Source organism: Trematomus bernacchii, unplaced genomic scaffold, assembly GCF_902827165.1.
Source record: "Trematomus bernacchii unplaced genomic scaffold, fTreBer1.1, whole genome shotgun sequence".
Classification (NCBI taxonomy): domain Eukaryota; kingdom Metazoa; phylum Chordata; class Actinopteri; order Perciformes; family Nototheniidae; genus Trematomus; species Trematomus bernacchii.
Window position 1 is genome coordinate 4,376,011 of NW_022988097.1, and position 19,880 is coordinate 4,395,890.

Genomic DNA, 19,880 nt, shown 5'->3' on the forward strand with positions numbered 1-19,880 from the left:
AATACCAAACACATCATGCATTGTAGCATCCCATAATCCCCTCTGTTTCAGCCCTGTTTCAAAAGTGCTGATTCTCTGTCTTTTACTTTAGATGAAAATAAGGAGCCACTCCCCACGCCCCTCTGAGAGATATTTGGTTAACCCTTAGATGCATAAGTGGGTCTTTTTTGACCTGGTGAGGTGGTTTTCTTGAAGTATCTTTGTAATTACATTTTTTTATCATTTCATATTCCAGCTATTCCTCAAAAAACATGTTTTGGATATCATGCCATTCAAATTGTTTAATTTAAATTTTAAGAAATTGTACTTTTTGTATTACTACCCCAAGCTTCCATAAGTGGGTCAAAAATGACCCGCATGCATTTTCTATGGAATCCTATGGGAACCTTTGATTCTTATTTTGTAGTTGATGCGTTGGGAGACGGGAAGCCAATGAAGGTCTTTGAGGACTAGTGTGATGTGGTGCCATGATCTGGTGTGTGTGAGGAGTCTATCGAGGGAGGGGGAGCAGATGCCGTAGAGAAGTGAGTTACAGTAGTCAAGGTGGGAGGAAATAAAGGTAGGATAGGTCGTTCAGCTGCAGGGCAGGTAAGAGAGGGTTGGATCTTTGCATCAATATGTTCAAAACCTTTTTTTCAAAATGTAAAAAAAATGTCTAAAAAATTAAATATAAAATAATTTCTAGTGTGAACCAAAATATAATACTAAATATTATACAAGTAATTTTTCTTAACCAATATGACAAACATTGCATAAAAACACATATTATTCTAATACGGTCCTTTTTGACCCACTTATGGAAGAGTGTAGGGTCCACTCACTCGTGCATCTAGAGGTCCTTACACACCAAACTGACACCAAAGAACTTTGGTTGGTGATTGGCTAATGTTTATGTATAAAAGACATGAAAAAGTGGATTTTGTATAATAGGTGACCTTTAATCAGAATTCAGACTTTAAGCTCAGAACAAAAATAAATAAATAATTGATCTCCAAAAACAACACGTGGCACTAATCGTCTTCCGTATATAAAGTACAATATCAAAGTAAATAACTTTTTCTAAATGTCTCCTGATATTTCATCATGAATGATATTAGTGTACGGTTGCTGTGTATCAACATGTACTGTAGCATTTTACTGTTATACCCTGTTACACCGTTAGGAAGCTGTTCAGTGGGTCCATGTTAATGATTGGCCCCCCTTCGGAAGAGACATTTTGAGAGTCTTGGAAATAAGAAAAAATAAGTTCTTCTACACAAATTGAAATTCATATTTTGGTACTAAAGGTCCCATGTCATGCTTTTCCGGTTATTACCAGTCCCCTTGTGTGTTATGAAGGTTTTTATGCATGTAAACGGTCTGCAGAGTCACAAACCCTCAAAGTACACCCTGTAGTGAGTACAACTCTAACACAGTCTATGCTGCCCCAAAACGCCTCGTTGGAGATTTCTCATTTTCCATTGTTTACTTCCTGGGTACTGTGACGTGTGAATGCCCAGAGGCCACACCCTCTGCCAGCATTTCACGAAACAAAGCTTCACAAACCTTTGAGCGATTCATGCCGGATATGTACAGCGTAGGGCACTGAAGAACGATGCTGTTCCTACTTTGTTTGGACCAGCGGGAGTTCGGGTACACAACCTGTAAGTATTCATTGTTGTTTGTGTATTTATGATGTTTAAAACAAACAAGGTATCTACCATGACTGTTTAAATGGGTAAACGTTTTTCGGGCTGCTAAGTTGGGATCGCGGAGAAATGCTCTCCGCAGACCCATGCTCACAGCGTTATAAACCTTTTTCTTACTCAATATCAAGCCACACTTATTGTTTTTACTTCGGCTGTGAGTGTTTGTGTGTGCTCAGGATGAGTTTAGCTTGTTCTCGCTGTATCGCTGATCCAGAAACCTGTCCGCTCCTCACAGCAGATCGCAGCAACGAGCCTCGCAACTTCCCGACCAATCAGAGCACACTGGGCTCACAGGGAGGGGGGGGGGGGTCAGGAGCTCCAACAAGCCGTTTAGGACAGAGAGTGAATACACGTAGTTTACAGAGATGCTGTATGAGAAACCAATGTGAGTTTGGAAAATTGCACAATATAAATCTATTCTAGTATACCTCAACAATGGAATTATGATCAGTAGAAATGGCCATGACATGGGCCCTTTAAGATTAGAGAGAGAATCTCTTTTGATTGGTGCCCCGACTCCACACTACACTAGTTTTCTGTAAGAGGTCAAAACAGTGGAGAGCTGGTGCTTCACTGTCACAGCAGGTCTAAACCGAGAGCAGGAAAGGTCAAAGCACCTGCAGTTACAGCACTAATTAGGATGTAGCACGCTGTCATGGGAAAATATGAACCTCTGCACAGCAGCACAGAGGGGTCTCAGTTCAGGGATTAGCCTTAAATTACTTTCTCAATTTACACAGTACAGAAGAATTCACTTGAGGAAAAATCATAAAAAACAATGACACAAAAATGTGGCCAGTTCTCCAAATTAAAGATGTGATTATTATTATCTCATCGACATGTTTGTTTTCTTACATTCACGTTTTCAGTACATTTTATTAGAATTTTGAGGTTATAACTTTATTATTTCTGAAAAAATAGAGCATGTTTTCTAAGAAATATCAATCAATCAAACAACTTTATTAATCCCGCAAGGGGCAATTGGTTATGAGCAGCAGCTTATGTCATGTACACAGGCAGGAACATACAGGAAGAAAACACACAGATACACCCGGGAGCACAGATGTGGATCATTCCAATTTACACTATAAATAGTTCATAGCATCACAATAATAAATAAATAATCAAGTTAAAAGCCTATCAAGAATTTAAAAGTTTGAGTGCAGAAGGAATGAATGATTTTGAAAAGCGATTAGTCCTTTGATCAGGTAGAGCAAATATGTTCTCAGAATTTTGAGATGATAATCGCCCATATTATTTTATGAATAAATACATCACACTGTTGTACATGTTCTATGTAGTGTTTCAAGATTTTAAACAGTGATGCTCTCCTTCACAACGCTCTATGATCAATACTCCAGCAGAGGGCTCCAGAGTCTGTGTTTCTGCCCTCAGGTTTGATGAGAGGGAGTCAACAAAAATCTCAGAAGTTATTTTCCCTTTAGCTCTCAGTGTGTGAGGATGGAGCAGCAAATCTGATCCGGTCAGCTGGAGCCAGCAGAGTTCCTCCTGAGCCCCTCAACAAACCCCTCTGACCTCTCCGGACCGACCCGTCTGCACCATGAAGCTCTGGGTGGTGCTCGGCATGGCTCTGCTCTGGGTGGAGCTCCAAAATGGTGAGTGAAGTCTCCACATCTGTCTCGTAGATTCATGAAGCAAAATGGCTGTTATTTTAATCATGAAAACTTGGATTTTAACCTGGAAGAAGTGGGAGGATAAGATAATGTGAGGTTGTGTAAATCAATACTGGCTGGGGTATTTGTGATGGGCGTAGAATGGGAGGATGTTAGACAAAGAAGTAAATCAAATTCACATGAGGCAAAGAAAAACATTTGATTTATATTTTTGTCATCTTTTTTGTTATATTTGAATTGTATATATGCATATGCATTGTAAAAGTTGCATGAGAGTTGTGTGAGTTTTTGCAAAGTGTTTCTGCAGACCAACTCAAAGCAGATGCATCTGAGGCATGCAGCAGGCGTTTCTCATTACTGATCTTTACTGCTGACCTTTCCTTCTCATTAATGCTGCACGGAAGAATAAAACAAACACACCCTGAAAGACCACAGACCGAGAATTTGTTTTTGTCTTACTGTATGTGCCCACTCAGAAATACAGAGCCCAAAAAAGAGGCTGGATTCTGCACATTCTGTGCCAGTAATAAGGATGTCTCACTTCCTGCTTTAATGTTGTCACAGCTGGAGAAAACACAGAGTAGCTCTTTTGGAAAGACATACTGATCACAAGTCTGGACGCTCGTACAGTACAAAAAGAGAGGATTTTGTAACATTTGCTTTATTACTTTTAAAGGGGCACTATTATGCTCATTGTCAGGTTTCACAATTGTATTTCGTGCCTCTACTAGATGTCCCACCGCTTAGCCTACAATGTGTTGGAGAGCTAGCCAATAGAAGCGCAAGTGTTACATTGTGATGTCACTATGTTACTGAAGTTAACAAAGGACTATTATCAAGTCGTATCAAGCAGGGGGAGGGAACTTTTGGATTTTAGCCTTTGCAGACCATTTACATGCACACAAACCTATTTATAACACTACAGGGAAGGGACAACACAACAAACCATAATAGGGCCCCTTTAACCCCTCTCTCACCCTCCTCCCTTATCCAGGGTCCTGCCAGCAGATCAAACGTAGAAAAGATATAGGAGCGAACCGCATCCGCCCTGGGGGGAAGAGGGTGAAGGTACGAAAACTAAAAGAGGTAGCAGGGAAAGGCCAGACCCTGCTGACCCAGGTTCTAGAAAGGGGACGCTTCCTGCGCCTGGGCCAGAGCACCAGCCTGACCCCAGGGAGGAACATGGAGCTGCGCTGCAAAGGCAACTCCATCGGGTGGTCCTACCCCCCCTACCTGGACACCTTCAACGACTCCCGCCTCAGGTGCTGAATCAGCCGTTTGGCATCATGCTGGATGTGAATGTGTGAAGGTCTGATTATTTGTTTTCTTTCCCGCCTCCAGCATCAAGCAGAGCGACAAGTACAGTCAGCTGATCCTGACGGTGCCCTCTGCTGCCGACACGGGGCCCTACAGCTGCTGGGTGATCGTCTGTGATGGCACCGAGTGTGAGAGGGACCACGACCGATCATACGTCTCATACATCTATTTCACAGGTGAATCATGGGATACATAGCAGATTGCACTCTACAGTTTCTATAAGGGATATTTATCAAAAACGACATGTCACTTTGATTGAGGGTTCAGGATTCAGTTTAATATGTAATAGAATCAGAATAGAGTTTCTTGCTAAAAGGCTTTCATGTAAAAGGAATTTGCTTTAGTTGTATAGGTGTACGAGGGAAAATTACAATGTCAAAAAAACATAAATGTAGAGAGAAAGAAAGTTACAATTAAAATATGAAAAAATACTATAAAATCTACAATATATCTGAATTTAAGTTATATTTATAAGTAGGCTATATAATATTTAATAATGCTTTATTATCAATAACATGATCAGTAATAGGGAATAAGCATCTATTAGCTCATTTGTTTTTGTTTTTACGGGGCAGCAACTTTATTATAACTAACTAATTAACTTTGGTAAATCTTTTAAACTAATCAAAGTGACACAATAACACTAATTAAAAAACCAGTACAGGCAGCATAAGACCATCAACTTCCTTATTCTATGATGTTAAACAACTATCTTTGTCAATTAAGTCTGGTAGCTTAGTTAATGTCTTTGATCCCCCCCGAAAAAGTGCAGTCTGATGGCAAGGTTAAGCAGAGAAAATATTTTAAATATAGCATACAACAAACATGATATGTTTTGCTGCTACTTTAGGTAACACACTGACCCACGATAATACCTTATACAACCAGATAATCCGAACTATCTGTTTAAAAATCTACATCAAACACATCAATCACCTTCATGAATGGATGACCTAGCTTGCAGATACAAGTATTTTCCTTATTACCTTATTTGACCCGACACACCTGTCCCTCCGAACAGACAAAGACAACCTCTTCGTCCCCTCGGCCTTCCACTTTGAGATCGTGTACCTGCGCCCGGACCGGCCGGCCGTGGTGCCGTGCCGCGTGACCGACCCGCAGGCCGAGGTGTCCCTGCACAGAGAGGTCCCTCCAGAGGAGATCACGGCCAACGGGACGCAGATGACCTACGACCCCAGCAAGGGCTTCGTCCTGCAGAACCCCAGCCCCGAGCAACAGGGGGTCTTCTACTGCAAGGCCGTGACCAAGGGCACCCCCCAGATCTCCACCAAGTACCAGCTGCTCTACGTGGAGGGTACGGTCATTAATACAGAGACACATGGTGATGCTGCAGGATCAGAAACCATTACTCGTGTGCCTTAACTATGAAAAAGAATTATGTTACCTATCACTTTGATTAAAGCACCGAGAAGCACGGTGAGAGGCGTTTCACAAAGTCATGAATCACGTGACTTCGCTTCATCAGCCTCCAGAAAGAGGTCGTATTTCACAGTGGTCAAGAGCCCCCTCCCCTCCACATCACTAATCTTGGTTTATGTGGACGCTTGCCAACTTAAATGGAAACACAGTCAGATGTATGGGAGGAGAATTACAAGGTTAATTTATGAAATGGAAATGTAGTGAGGAGTCTTTGTCTGACAAGGCCGTCACAGAGACCAGCCCCTCCCCACAAATCACTGGCCCTGGATGGAGGTTAAAGTGTTCAAATGCTAAGCTTTCCTTTACAAATGTTTATGCATTTCTACATAATTGTTTGGTTTTCTTGTTATAGTTCCTAGCGGGGCACCATTGGTCAGCCTCGAAGTCTCTCCGGAATCTGTGACAGGCGGAGACAACGTCAACGTGACCTGCACGGTGCTGGGGGAGCCGGAGGGGGACGTGAGCTTCACCTGGTCTTATCCTGGTCAGGTAAAAAGGGTTTGAAACATTAAGTTGACCTGATTCAGAAACAGGAACAGTTCAACAATCATCTGTATAAATCTGTGTTTATGTCAACTCACTTCAATTCAAATGTCCCATCAGAGAAATTGACCCTGAGAATATGGTGAAAACCAAAGTAATTGGAGTGTTTCGTACGGTGGCCAACAGCGGCAAGAACACTTCCATTCGGAGAAACTTGCTACAGCTTCAGAAACAATGCAAATATAAAAACACAAATGTGCGCATCTTCACCAACTTGACAACACATGCGAAGGATTTGACTTTCACCAACAAATGTGCAACTGTCACTGTTGGCACGGTTAGCCTGTCTCATAAATGTCAGTGCTGTCAGTATACTTAGCTAGCTAGCGTCCAGCAGATCTGCAATAATATCAGAAGATATCATGTGATCACATTGTTAGAATAAGCCAATAAATCTTACATTTTCGGTAACTTTCCTTTCCTTACCATTGTGGATCAAAACATTTTCTGTCACCAATAATCAACACAATGGTAGTAAATCTTGGTTTCATTGTGTAGGACCACCGCCCAGTTCACATCCACACGTCCTTGAGGCTGGTCCACAGAGGGATGAGCCACACCACCAGGGTCTCCCAGAGCGTCCTGACTGTCGAGGACCTGGAGACCATCGACTTTGGGAACTACATCTGTAAAGCCAAGAACCAGCACGGAGAGACCAGTGTGATGACCAACATCCTCTCCAAGTAGCCCTGGAGGCTGCGCAGAGTCATGTTGGATGTGAGTGTGTTGTGAGGTATAACTGGAACACACCCACCAGTGAGACCCCATCAGATGTCATGTATATACATAAGGAAGGGAGTGTTTTTACTTTGCAGATCGTTATTACATAAAGATTTGCTACATATTATGTGGAATGAGTTATTTTCACAACCAAAACGATTTTTTTGTGTAGAGGTATAACACTTCATCAGGTTTAACACCCAGAGGAGAGGATCATTTATTCAGCAGGACAGAGCCCACACACATGAACCTAAAACAAAGAAGCGCTGACCTTTTATCCTCCACAGACCACTAGACCTAAAAACTGAACATCCCTTGAAACATTTAGAAAGACTAAAACTGTTTTACAACATGATTCTGGAGTACAAGTTTAATATAGGTTCTCTAGAAAAGATTCTGACTCTGAATTTTGTATCAAAAAGGGACAAAATAAATAGTGCTATTTATCAATCCAGATTGTTTTTAGGTGAAAAGTGTTGGAGATATCGGTCGTAGTGATGTCTTCCTTCCTTCCAATATAATGGAACAAGATGGTGGCTCGCTAAACGGTAAAAAAAATATATCTGAAACCTACGAGAGAAATGTTTATTTTGACAAAATATGGCCCCTTGTTACTGAAGATAATTTACAGTCCTTTTCAAGAGCCGTTTCTTACATGAACTATCTTCTTTCTACTGAACTACATCCAGTAACCAAATCACAAAAAAGGTTACATCTATTCATTTACGAGAGGCTTAATGCTCACATCTTAACAGGTGTAGTTTGGAAGAGAGAAAATAGTTCTTCAGGGTTGTATGAAAAATATGAATTTTGATTACGGGGTGAACTGTCCCTTTAAATAATAAAATAAACCGTTATAGTTGAGTCAGAGTCTTTCAGCTTCTCTCACATGGACTACACCCTGCTGCTGGCACTTTTGAATTGGACACCTAATCAAACATCACTGACGAATCATACTTCGCATTTATTCTACATTCAAATGAAATACTGGCGCTGGCAGACCGAGCCGCAGCCATTAAAGTCGCTCTGGCTCTGCAGCATGTTGTGAAGAAGGAGAATCTGGTTTAGAGCTGAGCTGTGTGCCAGGCTGACACCCTAATGCTCTCCGTATGTGGAATGTGTTTCGCAGGCCCAGAACTCATTTCGTTTCCAACACAACACTTGCTGCAGTTTCCACTCTGCTGAATAGTTATGATTTTGGATTATACTTAAGGTAATGATATGAACATTTGCGTAAGGATATTTGGCTCAAACACGACAGGCTGGACTGATACCTGCTGAGTTTTAGTTTAAGTTCCAGGAAAAATGAATTCCTTTAATAAACATCTTAAAAGTTACCATTAAAAAGGAGTTTTATCTGCCATGAGTAGGTCAAGATACACCCACAGGCATCTTTATTAGGTACACCTGTGCAACTGCTCTTTAACGCAATTATCTAATCAGCCAATCACATGGCAGCAACTCAATGCGTTTAGGCATGTAGACATGGTAAAGACGACCTGGTGAAGTTCAAACAGAGCATCAGAATGGGCAAGAAAGGGGATTTAAGTGACTTTGAACATGACATGGTTGTTGCTGAGTGTTTCAGAAACTGCTGATCTTCACGCACAACCATCTCTAGGGTTCACAGAGAAGGGTCAGAAAAAGGGAATATATCCAGTAAGCGGCAGTACTCAGTGCCTTGTGACGCCAGAGGAGAATGGCCAGATGAAAGTAAAGCAACAGTAACTCCAATAACCACTCGTTATAACCAAGATATGCAGAAGACCATCTCTGAACACACAACACGTGGAACCCTGAAGCCGATGGGCTACAGCAGAAGACCAGGCCAGGTGCCACTCCTGTCAGCTCAGAACAGGAAACTGAGGCTACAATTCACACGGGCTCACCAAATTGGACAATAGAAGATTAGAAAGATGTTGCCTGGTCTGATGAATCTCGATTTCTGCTGCGACATTCGGACGGTAGGGTCACCATTTGACGTAAACAACATGGGAGCATGGATCCATCCTGGCTTGTATCAACGGTTCAGGCTGGTGGGGTGGTGTAATGGTGTTGGGGACATTTTCTTGGCATACTACCAATTAAACATTGTTTAAGGCCACAGCCTACCTGAGTATTGTTGCTGACCATGTCCATTCCTTTATGACCACAGTGTCAGTGGCGACTCGTCATTAGGGGCAGGCACAGCCCCACCTAGTGTCAGCAGAAAGTAATGCAAATAATAATTCCCAGAATATGCAAAAGAAATACATGTTAAAATATATTTTAAGATCATGTTTAGTCATCTGATTCGTCTGTACATTGCTGTTTTAGTCTGCGTTCTTCTAATTAGTGACTACAGTGTGCCTATTGAGCCGTGTTGAGCAAGCCCCTCTCTGCTGTTAAAATGAACGTGTGCTGTAAAAACTACACTGTGCATGCTCAGAGTATTTTTCTATTCAATGTGTGCGGCAAAAGAATAATCACCATAAGGGCAAAGTGCTGGCATACAAACGTCGTCTCATAATTCAGAGAGCTGATTGGCTGTAAGTATGTGTGCCGCAAAAAGTGTAGATGTGAAGAGGAGAGGAGAGGAGCAGTTTATAGCGATTAAAATCAGTGAAACGGAAAGAAAATGAAGTTGACCATCTTCAGCTTTGGTAAGTTCATTTTATGTCATATCTGTTGTTGATCTTCTGTGTCTTGCCTATAGCCTATTGCTCTGCTGTATCGATTGATATTGTGACCTCGGTGATGAGTCTGTTTTCCTTATATCCCCCCCCCCTCCCCCCTCTCTCTATCAGAACCATGGATAGCCTACAGCTATTTGTTGACGTGTTTGAAAAAGCACCAGAAGCTTATATACACATCTAAGTTGTTCGTGCCCCACCACTTTTGTACATATAAAAACGCCACTGCACAGTGTACCCATCTTCTGATGGCTACTTCCAGCAGGAGATAACGCGTCACAAAGCTCCAATCATCTCAAAAAGGTTTCTTGAACATGACAATGAGTTCACTGTCACTCAAATAGCCTCCACAGTCACCAGATGTAAATCCAATATAGCACCTTTGGGATGTAGTGGAGAGGAGATTCGCATCATGGATGTGCAGCCAACAAATCTGCAGCGACTGCGTGCTGCCAGCATGTCAATATGGACCACAATCTCTGAGGAATGTCTCCAGCATCTTGTCGAGTCTATGCCACGAAGAATTAAGGGAGTTCTGAAGGCAAAAGGGTCTGACCTGGTACTAGCAAGGTGTATATAATAAAGTGGCTGGTGAGTGAATGTACTGTAGATCAAGGTTTTAAAACCCGACAATGCTACACCAGCTTTAAAACAAGACTTTATTAATTGCATATTCCAAACAGGATCAACAAACCAATAATAACAAAATCCACACAAAATGCTCTTTTCTGAGACATTGCAGGGTCTCCCGTACGTACAAAGCAAAGCCTCTTCTGCTCAACTCTTTGCAGAGACCCCGACATTAAAGCTGCAGTAGGAGGGTTCAGTGAGGGTGATTACCAAGACTCAAACACATGCACAAACACTTTGATTGGTCCTTTGGTCAAAACAACAATAAAACAAGATGTGGAAAACAAAACAAGTTTGAGGCCAGAGAACGGACAACCTCAATGTCAAAAACCCCAACCTTTAAAGAAAACTAAATCAATTCTGAACACGGGTCGAGACTCGAACAGCCCTGGTGAGTGTAAGATGACACTTTGACCGTCCCTCTTCTGCAGTTAGCTGTGAGGAAATGGAGCAGGGATCCACAAGGAGCAGTTTTAGATTCAATGCATATTTCATATAAAAGACTCTGAGGAGGGACAAGGTTATCTGTATTCATAGCTATTCTGGATTCCCATCCGTGTCAACGTGTGTGTATCTTTTACTGCATGTAGTGTGTGTGTGAGTGAGGCTCTCCAACAAGTAACAAAAATAGTGTATCATTACATAGTAGTCCTGAGATTTCCTTCTCCCCCATCCATCAGAAGTGAAAGGCATAAAACAAGGGGGCCTTGCTTTTTAAGTGCTTCTGTGCGACTCGTGTCTGTAAAGCGTCTCTGTACAGAAAGTGTCAGAGTTCATCCGATCCAGAAGTCAGGCGTTGCTAAGGAAAACAAACATGGCTCTTTATTCCAGAGGGATAACTCAAAAGAGAGGCCGAGCTTCCAGGAAGCGGAGGCCCATCGTTATCTGGGGGAGACGGGGGGGGCTGGAGAAGACTCCGGAGCTGCGGGGGGACTGGAGGCTGAAGGAGCGCGAGGGGGAGGGGGAGGTGGAGGTGGGGGACACCTTGCGGGGGCTGCTCAGGTCTCCGTTGTGCAGCTTCCACATCAGCTCCTCGTTCTCCATGGACAGACGCTTGTTGACCTTGGACTCCTTGTGGAGGGACTCCTGCAGCACCGCCTGCTCCGTGGACAGCTGTCTGAGACGCACACATACACAGAGGACACGTTAGACATGCTCACACCTTTAAAGACGTGAAGTTGATCGTTTTTCCCCCCAAATCTTATAAGATCCAAATAAACAACAAATGAATCTGTCTCTCAATAATGACTGATTTCCTTTTCCTGTTGGTTGCTCCCAGCCACAGACCCATTGGTTGCTACTGAATATGTACAGGTCATTCAAGCATTACTCAGTGCAGTAAATAGTGCTTTTGTTGTAGACACATATTCCACAATGAACTACAATGCCCATAGTCCACGAGGGAACCAGTGTGTTTTTTTTATTAACCCATGTGCGTCCTTAACTGACATGTTAAATGCCCTTTAGAGGTGTCCTCTGAGCTTAGAAAATAAATCTGAAGAAATCTTCAAAATTGGTCAAACTATTTGGCTGATTTTATTTTGTAAAACGGCAGTATTTCAGAAACTACGATAATCACAACAAATATCTATGAACTTAAAAGTTGAATATCAAAGATAGACACGTATATGCAACGTAAAAAACTATTGCAAAAAAAACATTTAGTAAAAGTAATGTTTACAGTTTTTGAAATTGTTCTAAAATCTTGATTTTTACTATGATAAAAGTGTGTTTTTTAACGTGTTCTTAAGTGTTATAGTAATAAGTGTTATATACTAGTACCAGATGTCAAGACTTTAGATCAATCAGAGAAAATGTGTGGCTTTTTTCAATATCATACTAAATATAATATTTGCAGAATAAAAGGTCAATGTTTTTTTTAATCTAATGCAGCTATGATAATGTAATATAATGTAATATAATGTAATACATGGCACAGACACTGAACAGTTGAGTGGATCAGAGGCGTCTGGTTTCCATCTCTACACAGGAGTGATCCGGTGCGCTGTTACCTGGACAGAGTGTAGTGTCTCTCCATGCGAGCCTTCAGGTCCTCATTCTCCTGCTGGACCTTCTGCAGGCTCTCATCCAGCTTCACACTCTTCTCCGTCTGGAAACACAACAAAACTAAAATAACTCAACCATTCTTCTGGTTGTTAAATGTCGGTTGCTCTTCAGTAATCCTCCTGATCATGTGCCTCACCAGTTTGCCGATCTCCATCAGCTTCTTCTCCTGCTGGTGCAGCTGCTTGTTTTTGATATCCAGCACCACTTTGAGGCTCTCCAGCTCCTGCTCCAGATAAAGGGTGTGGGAGTCCTTCTGCAGGGACAGAGAACAAGAGATGTTCAGGGACTGTCAGAACAATGAGTACAGCCAGGGTTGTTCATTTTATGTGGACATAAATCCAGAAACACACAACAGAGGGCGCCATGCATCAGGGACAACGAAGCTCTGGATGTTTAGCGGTCATAGCGAAGGGAGTGTTTAAACTCCTCTTTAAGAACAAGAAGGTGAGATTGAGCTGTTGCTTATGCAGCTCTCATCTTGTCCTATAAATAATGTGATGTAATGGCAGGGTAATGTGAGGTAGTAACATTAATGACTCTACTGTGCCAGAGCAGAAAGATGAGCAGCCACTTTACTCTGATGAAGAGCGGCATCCTCGCCAAACTGCACTCTGGGAAAATATTAATCTACACTCGCGGCAGAGAGGAAGGGCAGAGCTGTAGGTTAAGAGTTGAACCCACTCCTGTTCACGCTGTTAAAGAATGATTCATGATTAACAGTAATAACTCTTAACCACTAGGTGTTTGAACCTCACTGAGTGATATCCTCAGGGGACAACATGTATTATTTTTCACTTTCATGTAGTATATTTTTCATAGTGCTGGTCATAACAACTGAAGCATTTCAACCCTTTAAATGCCCATTTGTTCCCATAATCCCAACAATTAAAGAATTGGGGATTTCTTTATCAGTCTGGGAAATGTCTGTGATAAGCACCGTCCTTCATTTGGATGTATCTTTCTGTGGAAGAAACTAGCATTTATTTTTTTCAATAAGGGCAACGTGAACAAATGTTGTGGAAAATAGTAAAAAAAAAAATACACATTTTAGATTCATAATATAAAGCTTGCTATAAGAGAGTGAATCATTTTATGTTGTGGCATTTCATATTTTGGGGGGGGGGGGGGGGGGGGGGGGGGGGACACGACGACATGTTTATCCCTAAGGGTCTGACTATCTTTGTTTTGGCCGCACAGTTTATACTGTAGGAGCTGATGTTCAACTTCCAATATTTGAAAAAACAAAAAACAAACTTCACCCCGATGTCAAGATTGATGCCGTTTGCATTAACACAGCCAAAATATTTATTTTTAAATAACTTTTGTATTACGGTATTTATTTATTTTTGGTTAGTTTGTGTTTTAGGATCACTTAATGGACTGAACTGTCACTCGAGCAAAATGTAATATCATGTGACTACAAATAAAGAATAATACAAAAAAAAAAAAGCAGAGATGTACCCTAGTGAGGCACAAGAGAAACTGTGAGGTGTTAGTGTCTGCTGGTGGGTTATCTCTCTGCTATCGCTCCTGCTTAGAGGCTATCACTGGGTCATGAGATGCTCCTAAAGTGGCGCTCTGCTATAATAAGCACACGGATAAGAGGGGGGGGTACCTGACTCTTCTCAGCCAGCTGTTTCCTCCTGTTCTCCATGGGGGTCAGCTTCTCAATTAGAGCATTGTTCTCCGCAGTCAGCGCTTCAATCCTTCCCTGTGGACGGACGCAGCACAACAAAGTCTCAGAATACATTTGACACACTGTTGTATTGGTTTGTAAGTTCATTTATTTGATGAAAAAGGAAAAACTAAAAGTCAGTCTTACAGACAGAGTGTCTCCTGTCTCCTTCAGTGACGCGTCCAAAGACTGCAGCTCCTGGTCGTGGACTGTTCCGAGCTCTGAGGATTTATATCACATCAGAGATATTTCAGATATCTGTACAACAGAGCTCAAGGCTAAGAAGTGTCATGTTATTATGCAATGGAACAATGCACACATGTAATTGTAAACCAAGGTAGGAAATGAGAAGTTATATAAAGCCGAGGTTTTCTGAGCTTCAGAGCAGGAAGGCAGTTTCTTTTGGATCAGATGCACTTCTCTCACCTTGCAGGGACGCTTCATACTGCTGCTCCACAGACTGCAGCTGTTCTGCATGGCTGCTCTCCATTTCCTGCTTCTTGGACTCATTACTGGCTTTCAGCTCTTCCATCTTTAAAACAAAAGAACACAGGGTAAATATTAGGCATTACTGTTCAATGCAATACTTAAGATGTGTGTTACTCTTTTTCTCTTAAGGCACAGAAAAGATGAAATAAACATTGACATTTTAACGCTACAATGACAGTATATATATATAATATAATGAACGTCCCACCCTCCACTGTGGTCTGAGCCTTTACAGGGAGAGCGGCTTTCAAACTAATTCAATTCAACTAACAAGACAAGAGGATATACATGAAGAGGCAATACTACATTTTCCTCGATATATTATTATTATTCAAATGTACAAAAAATATCATAATAAATTATCCATATGCAACGTTTTATATGATAGCTCACGAGAAGTTCTTTTATAATTGTTGGCGTATTCTCTCATGAACGTTGAGCAGTTCAGAAACTAGAAAATAAAAGTGCTGTTCAGTTACGCAACAATGAACAAAAATGATCATTTTCTCCCTAACCAAAAACTTAAGTATGTGGCGCTGATTACAAAATGAGTTCTCGGCACATCTTGGGGCAAGTATATTTAAATAACACATTTCAACAACAAAGAAAGTCAAAGTGTATTAGAACATAGTGCAAAAGAAACACACTTAAAAAAGCTAAGAGAAAACCATTTAAATACAGCAAATAAATGTAAAAGAGGTACAGGAATAATAAATAGCGGTGTAAGATATTAATAGTCATTGGATTTAATAAAATACCTAGTTGCATGTCCAAAAAGGTCATCAGTAACCTTATCTAAGTATCAAAATATAAAAGTAATGTAGCCTAATGTAATTGTAATCAATGTGAACTTCTTTTCGTAAACTGATTACGTAATGTGGTTAAATGTAATCCGTCCTCCCCAGGCCTGATATAACTCTGTGCTGCAGGTTGTGGTTCAGAGGACCGACCTGCTGCTGCAGCAGGGTCCGGCTCCTCTCGCTCTCCTCCTGGTGGCTGAGCTGCACCCGCTCCCACTCGGCCTGGTAGAAGGCCTGCAGCCTCTGCTCCAGCTCCGACAGGTCCTGCTGGTGCTGATCCTGCAGCTTCTGCAGCGCCTCCTCCAGGGACGCTCGCAACTCATCCCGCTCCTTCTCCAGACGCTCAGACGAGTGCACGGAGCAGACTGGAAACAGAAAAACTTCAACTTGAGTTTTTTTTAATCTTAGTAAAGATAGTAGCTACTATGTAGCGATCTCTAAGGACATCATTCCAGCTTTGTCTGTGGTTAAACACAAGCCTTTTTCATTGAGGTTTTACCTTTAATCTAACACAGTTGAGCCCTTGTGTTACTATGCAAACATAAGAGTTTTGAGAGTGACGGTTTCTAGGGGTTTTCTGGTTGAGTTTCTAGCTGGTTAATAAATGACACAAGTTCTTTGTCAAAGACAGAAGATGTTTGTCCCTCTCAGGTCACCAGTGTGAACTCATTTGGTGATTTCATGCAGCTTTCTAGACTGTAATACTCTGTAATTGGACAGAGGAAAATGTCTATTAGTAACTGCTTAGGTAAGAAATGTGATCCATCCACTGAGGAACTAGCAAAGTTCTGCCTTGATGTTAATGTGTGACACTAAATGTGCTCCAACAAGGAATGGAAAAAGTGACTTTAGAGGGGAGGGTCCTCTTGCACTTGACTGCATGTGCCAACTACACTGCAGTTATTAAAAGGCAGATGAAGATGAGTCTCTTAATTCCTTCCCACTATCTTGAAATCAGTATCATAAGTGACATACCCGTACATCAGGAGTCTCTTCCTCCCTCTCCAGCTGGCAGAGTGCCATGTCTATGTTTATGCAATAGGTGGCCTTAGCTTTTGTTCTGTAACCCAGTCTCACTATTTCTCAACTGTTTCCATTGCCAAGTGCTTGGGTCAGCACTGGAGTGGGTGGCAGAGACCAACTCCATAACCTCTCTCTGGTTGAAGTGCTGGTGCCAAAACACAGCCAGCCAATGTTAACTTCCACTCATTAGTGAACTAACACTGATGGAGTACAGTAAGAAGAACAGCTCTCATGTATAGCAGGTTATTTTGGTCTCAAATACATGATGTGACGATAAACCACATTGCAGTTGAGACTATGTGAGTCTTTAATAGTGGGCGTAATATAATACTGAACCCAGATGTTGCTCTGCTATGCTACAACATGTGTGGCAGGAACATTCAGTGCTCTCATAAATCATCAGAGCAAAAATAAAGGTACATAATACAAGTCATCTTACAGTCCTGTTCTAGAGCACAGAATAATGATAGTGAATAAAGAGATAATGATTGTGGTTACCAAAAAGAAGCAGAGGGAACGCCCTTTCTTAGCATGTCAGAAGAAGGAGAATAGGATCAATTAGGAAGACGATAAAGGAGGAATATTTAGAAGTAGAAGAAGATAAAGGAGGAAGAAGTAGAAGTAGAACAAGTAGACCATTTATTTATCCCCAAGTTGTTCAAATTCAGTTCAGGATCTATACACATTAGGTCTGAATACATATAAAACATGTTTCTGTTATGTAAAGGTTTCAGAGTTTCAGTTTTTCAGAGGAGGTGAACTGGCACATCTCCAGCTACCAGTCCACACTCAATCAGTATTGGTTTGGGTCCAATCGGGACTTGAACCGTCCTTTAGTTCCCAGGTCAAGTCTCTACAGAATGAGCTGCCGCCCCTTTAGCACATGATGTTTCCCATTTTAGCCATGAGGGCCACATGCTGTAAAAGTTGTTTATAGTTCAAACTGATCTGAGTTAAGGGTTGCAATAACGTTATTTTGAACAACTTCACAGACAAATAGTTGAAAATCTTGATACATCATAATTGACATTCTTATTGGATGTATACAGTTCCAGAGTCTGTGTTTCTGAACGGCTAAAACAGAGCTGCAGTTTAAACTCATGCACCTCATGAGCATGAGGATTCACCTCAGTGAGAGTGGAATGAGCGATCCAGGAACAGTGGCCAAGCGGACATAGAGACTATCTATCAGGCTAGGGTTGGCATGTACGGCTCAACATGTGCAACAGAGATCTGGTCATATGAGCCTTTTCTAGTCCAAATCCACACAGCAGAAACACCTCATGCCTCATTCTGGGGAGGAGGCCTAGTTCATCTAAAGTTAGCTGCAGTTTGGCCCACAGTCAGGAATGATAAAAGGGGGTGTGGTCCTATCACAAGTTTGGATGTGGTCCAAGACTGTACTGTATCGCTGTGTGAGGAGAGATCCCTGTGGAAGCACTCTCAAGAGGAAATAAAACTAAAAGCGGACTTATAAATGTGTCTGGATATCTAAACATCTTTTACTACTCATGAATCAAAGGTTAGTGTACTATAGGAAAGAATGTGTTAAAGCTCAGATATAACAGCGCTCAGCGTATAAGAGCAGTCATGTGGAAGTCCCGAGGCTGTGAGGTGGGGGGGGGGGCGGCACAACAATAGGGCTGACCTAAGTATGTGAGTGTGAGAGTGATGAAATGCATGTGGCCGTAAATATAAGGCTATTCTGTGGGGCAGCTCACAGGCTGGACAGAGAACACGGGTCATTAACTCAAAGCCTCCACCAGGCCTCAGGTGGTGGGGCATTCCACCACGGGGGGGGGTCAGAGGTCAGAGTGCCTCTCCCTGGGGAAAGGGCTGACACCGCACTGCTCAGCGACACTTAAAAAACACACACTCGTGCCGTGACAGATAGGCATGTGATTACTAGTGGAGGAAAAAGCAATTAACAAGTGGAGGAAGAACTACAGGAAAAACAAAAAGTGATTATTTTAACTGGTATTGGAGTGGTTGTGATCATTTTTCCGTCATTTTAACATTGAACAATATATATTAACTGATCATTGTGTGACTTTTTAGCGGACTCTTGTAAAGAGTGTAGAATTACATTTGTACGGTGGGATATCTCTGCAGCTCCACAATACTTAATTTAAAATAGTATTCAGCCTTCAAGAAATATTTTGCTTCTGGCTATTTGGTTATTACATTAATCCATTTTGTGATTTTTAAGAAATCTTCAATTAATTGTGCAACCCTAGAAACTCTCATATTTCATTTAAGATGGGAACATATCTGACATATTGTATTTTTATATAATTAAATAAAGACTGTCTTGTGCAAAGTAATAAGTAAACATAAGAGTCCTTGTCATCAAATGGCCAATGACTCAGATCTTTAACTACATTAGACACAGCAATCAAATATTGGAACCAAGTAAACAACCAAAGACTCATGATGAAAAACAATTGTTCCTCATTCTCTAAAGTTAAACAAACGAGATCCAAAGTGCTTCCTGACTTGTCATCCTAACTGAATAATATAAAAGGACACACTCTTATCAGAAAGGAGAACTAAAAGCAGAGCAGGAGTGTGTGCTTTGCTGATAACAACTTTAAACACAGCCAGTGTGTGTGACCAAGGTGACCTCACTTACCCAGCTCTCCTTGAAGGGTGACCAGCTCCTGGGAGAGATCCCTGCACTGCCGTGTGGCTTCATCACGCTGCGGGGGGGAAAACAAACAGTCATGCACATGTTCATGCAGGTTTCTGACATAAATCATCACAGTTAAGATCACAAGGCCAGCATAATGACTCTGTAAGGTTCATTCCTATATGAAGGAAGGTCCTGACAGGGCAACTCCCGACACAGATTCTCCTTCCAGGGTACTGTGTTTGAATACCAAATGCAAATAAATTACAAGCACCAGAGGAACAAGGGAGGGGGATTATGGAAAATAGACATTCAACTCGTGTTTTCACTCGGAGCACATGCCTGCTGTCAGCTTTCGCTTCTCTCATTCTGACTCAGATTTGCAGTAAAGAGGAGGCTGCGCTGAAACTGCAGTGCTCCTTAATCTAGGGGAGACTCCAAACTGACGCATCCAAACCCAAAAACTGTAAATACGACTCTCTGCTGATTCATTAAGAGCCTGGCACTAACTGTCATACAGCCTGCATAATTAAATCATGAACCAGAGAGGAAA

At 41.7% G+C, this 19,880-nt stretch overlaps 2 protein-coding genes across 2 annotated transcripts in view; one reads left to right on the plus strand and one right to left on the minus strand.

Annotated features, from left to right (window-relative positions):
• Positions 1-3,139: 3,139 nt before the first annotated feature.
• Positions 3,140-7,469, plus strand: pdgfrl (platelet-derived growth factor receptor-like). Its single transcript, XM_034121001.1, has 6 exons — positions 3,140-3,304; positions 4,317-4,584; positions 4,664-4,815; positions 5,661-5,954; positions 6,432-6,568; positions 7,121-7,469. The coding sequence occupies exons 1-6, from the start codon at positions 3,250-3,252 to the stop codon at positions 7,307-7,309; spliced, it is 1,095 nt and encodes a 364-aa protein (XP_033976892.1). The 5' UTR covers positions 3,140-3,249; the 3' UTR covers positions 7,310-7,469.
• Positions 7,470-10,654: 3,185 nt separating this feature from the next.
• mtus1a (microtubule associated tumor suppressor 1a) overlaps positions 10,655-19,880 on the minus strand; it is a 32,920-nt gene continuing 23,694 nt past the window's right edge. Inside the window, exons 8-15 of the mRNA XM_034121372.1 lie at positions 19,331-19,397; positions 15,826-16,040; positions 14,813-14,918; positions 14,534-14,607; positions 14,327-14,422; positions 12,848-12,964; positions 12,657-12,754; positions 10,655-11,761 (exon numbers count right to left, since the gene is read on the minus strand). Coding sequence (XP_033977263.1) covers positions 11,485-11,761; positions 12,657-12,754; positions 12,848-12,964; positions 14,327-14,422; positions 14,534-14,607; positions 14,813-14,918; positions 15,826-16,040; positions 19,331-19,397 — 1,050 coding nt within the window. The 3' untranslated portion in view covers positions 10,655-11,484. The remainder of the gene's footprint in view (positions 11,762-12,656; positions 12,755-12,847; positions 12,965-14,326; positions 14,423-14,533; positions 14,608-14,812; positions 14,919-15,825; positions 16,041-19,330; positions 19,398-19,880) is intronic.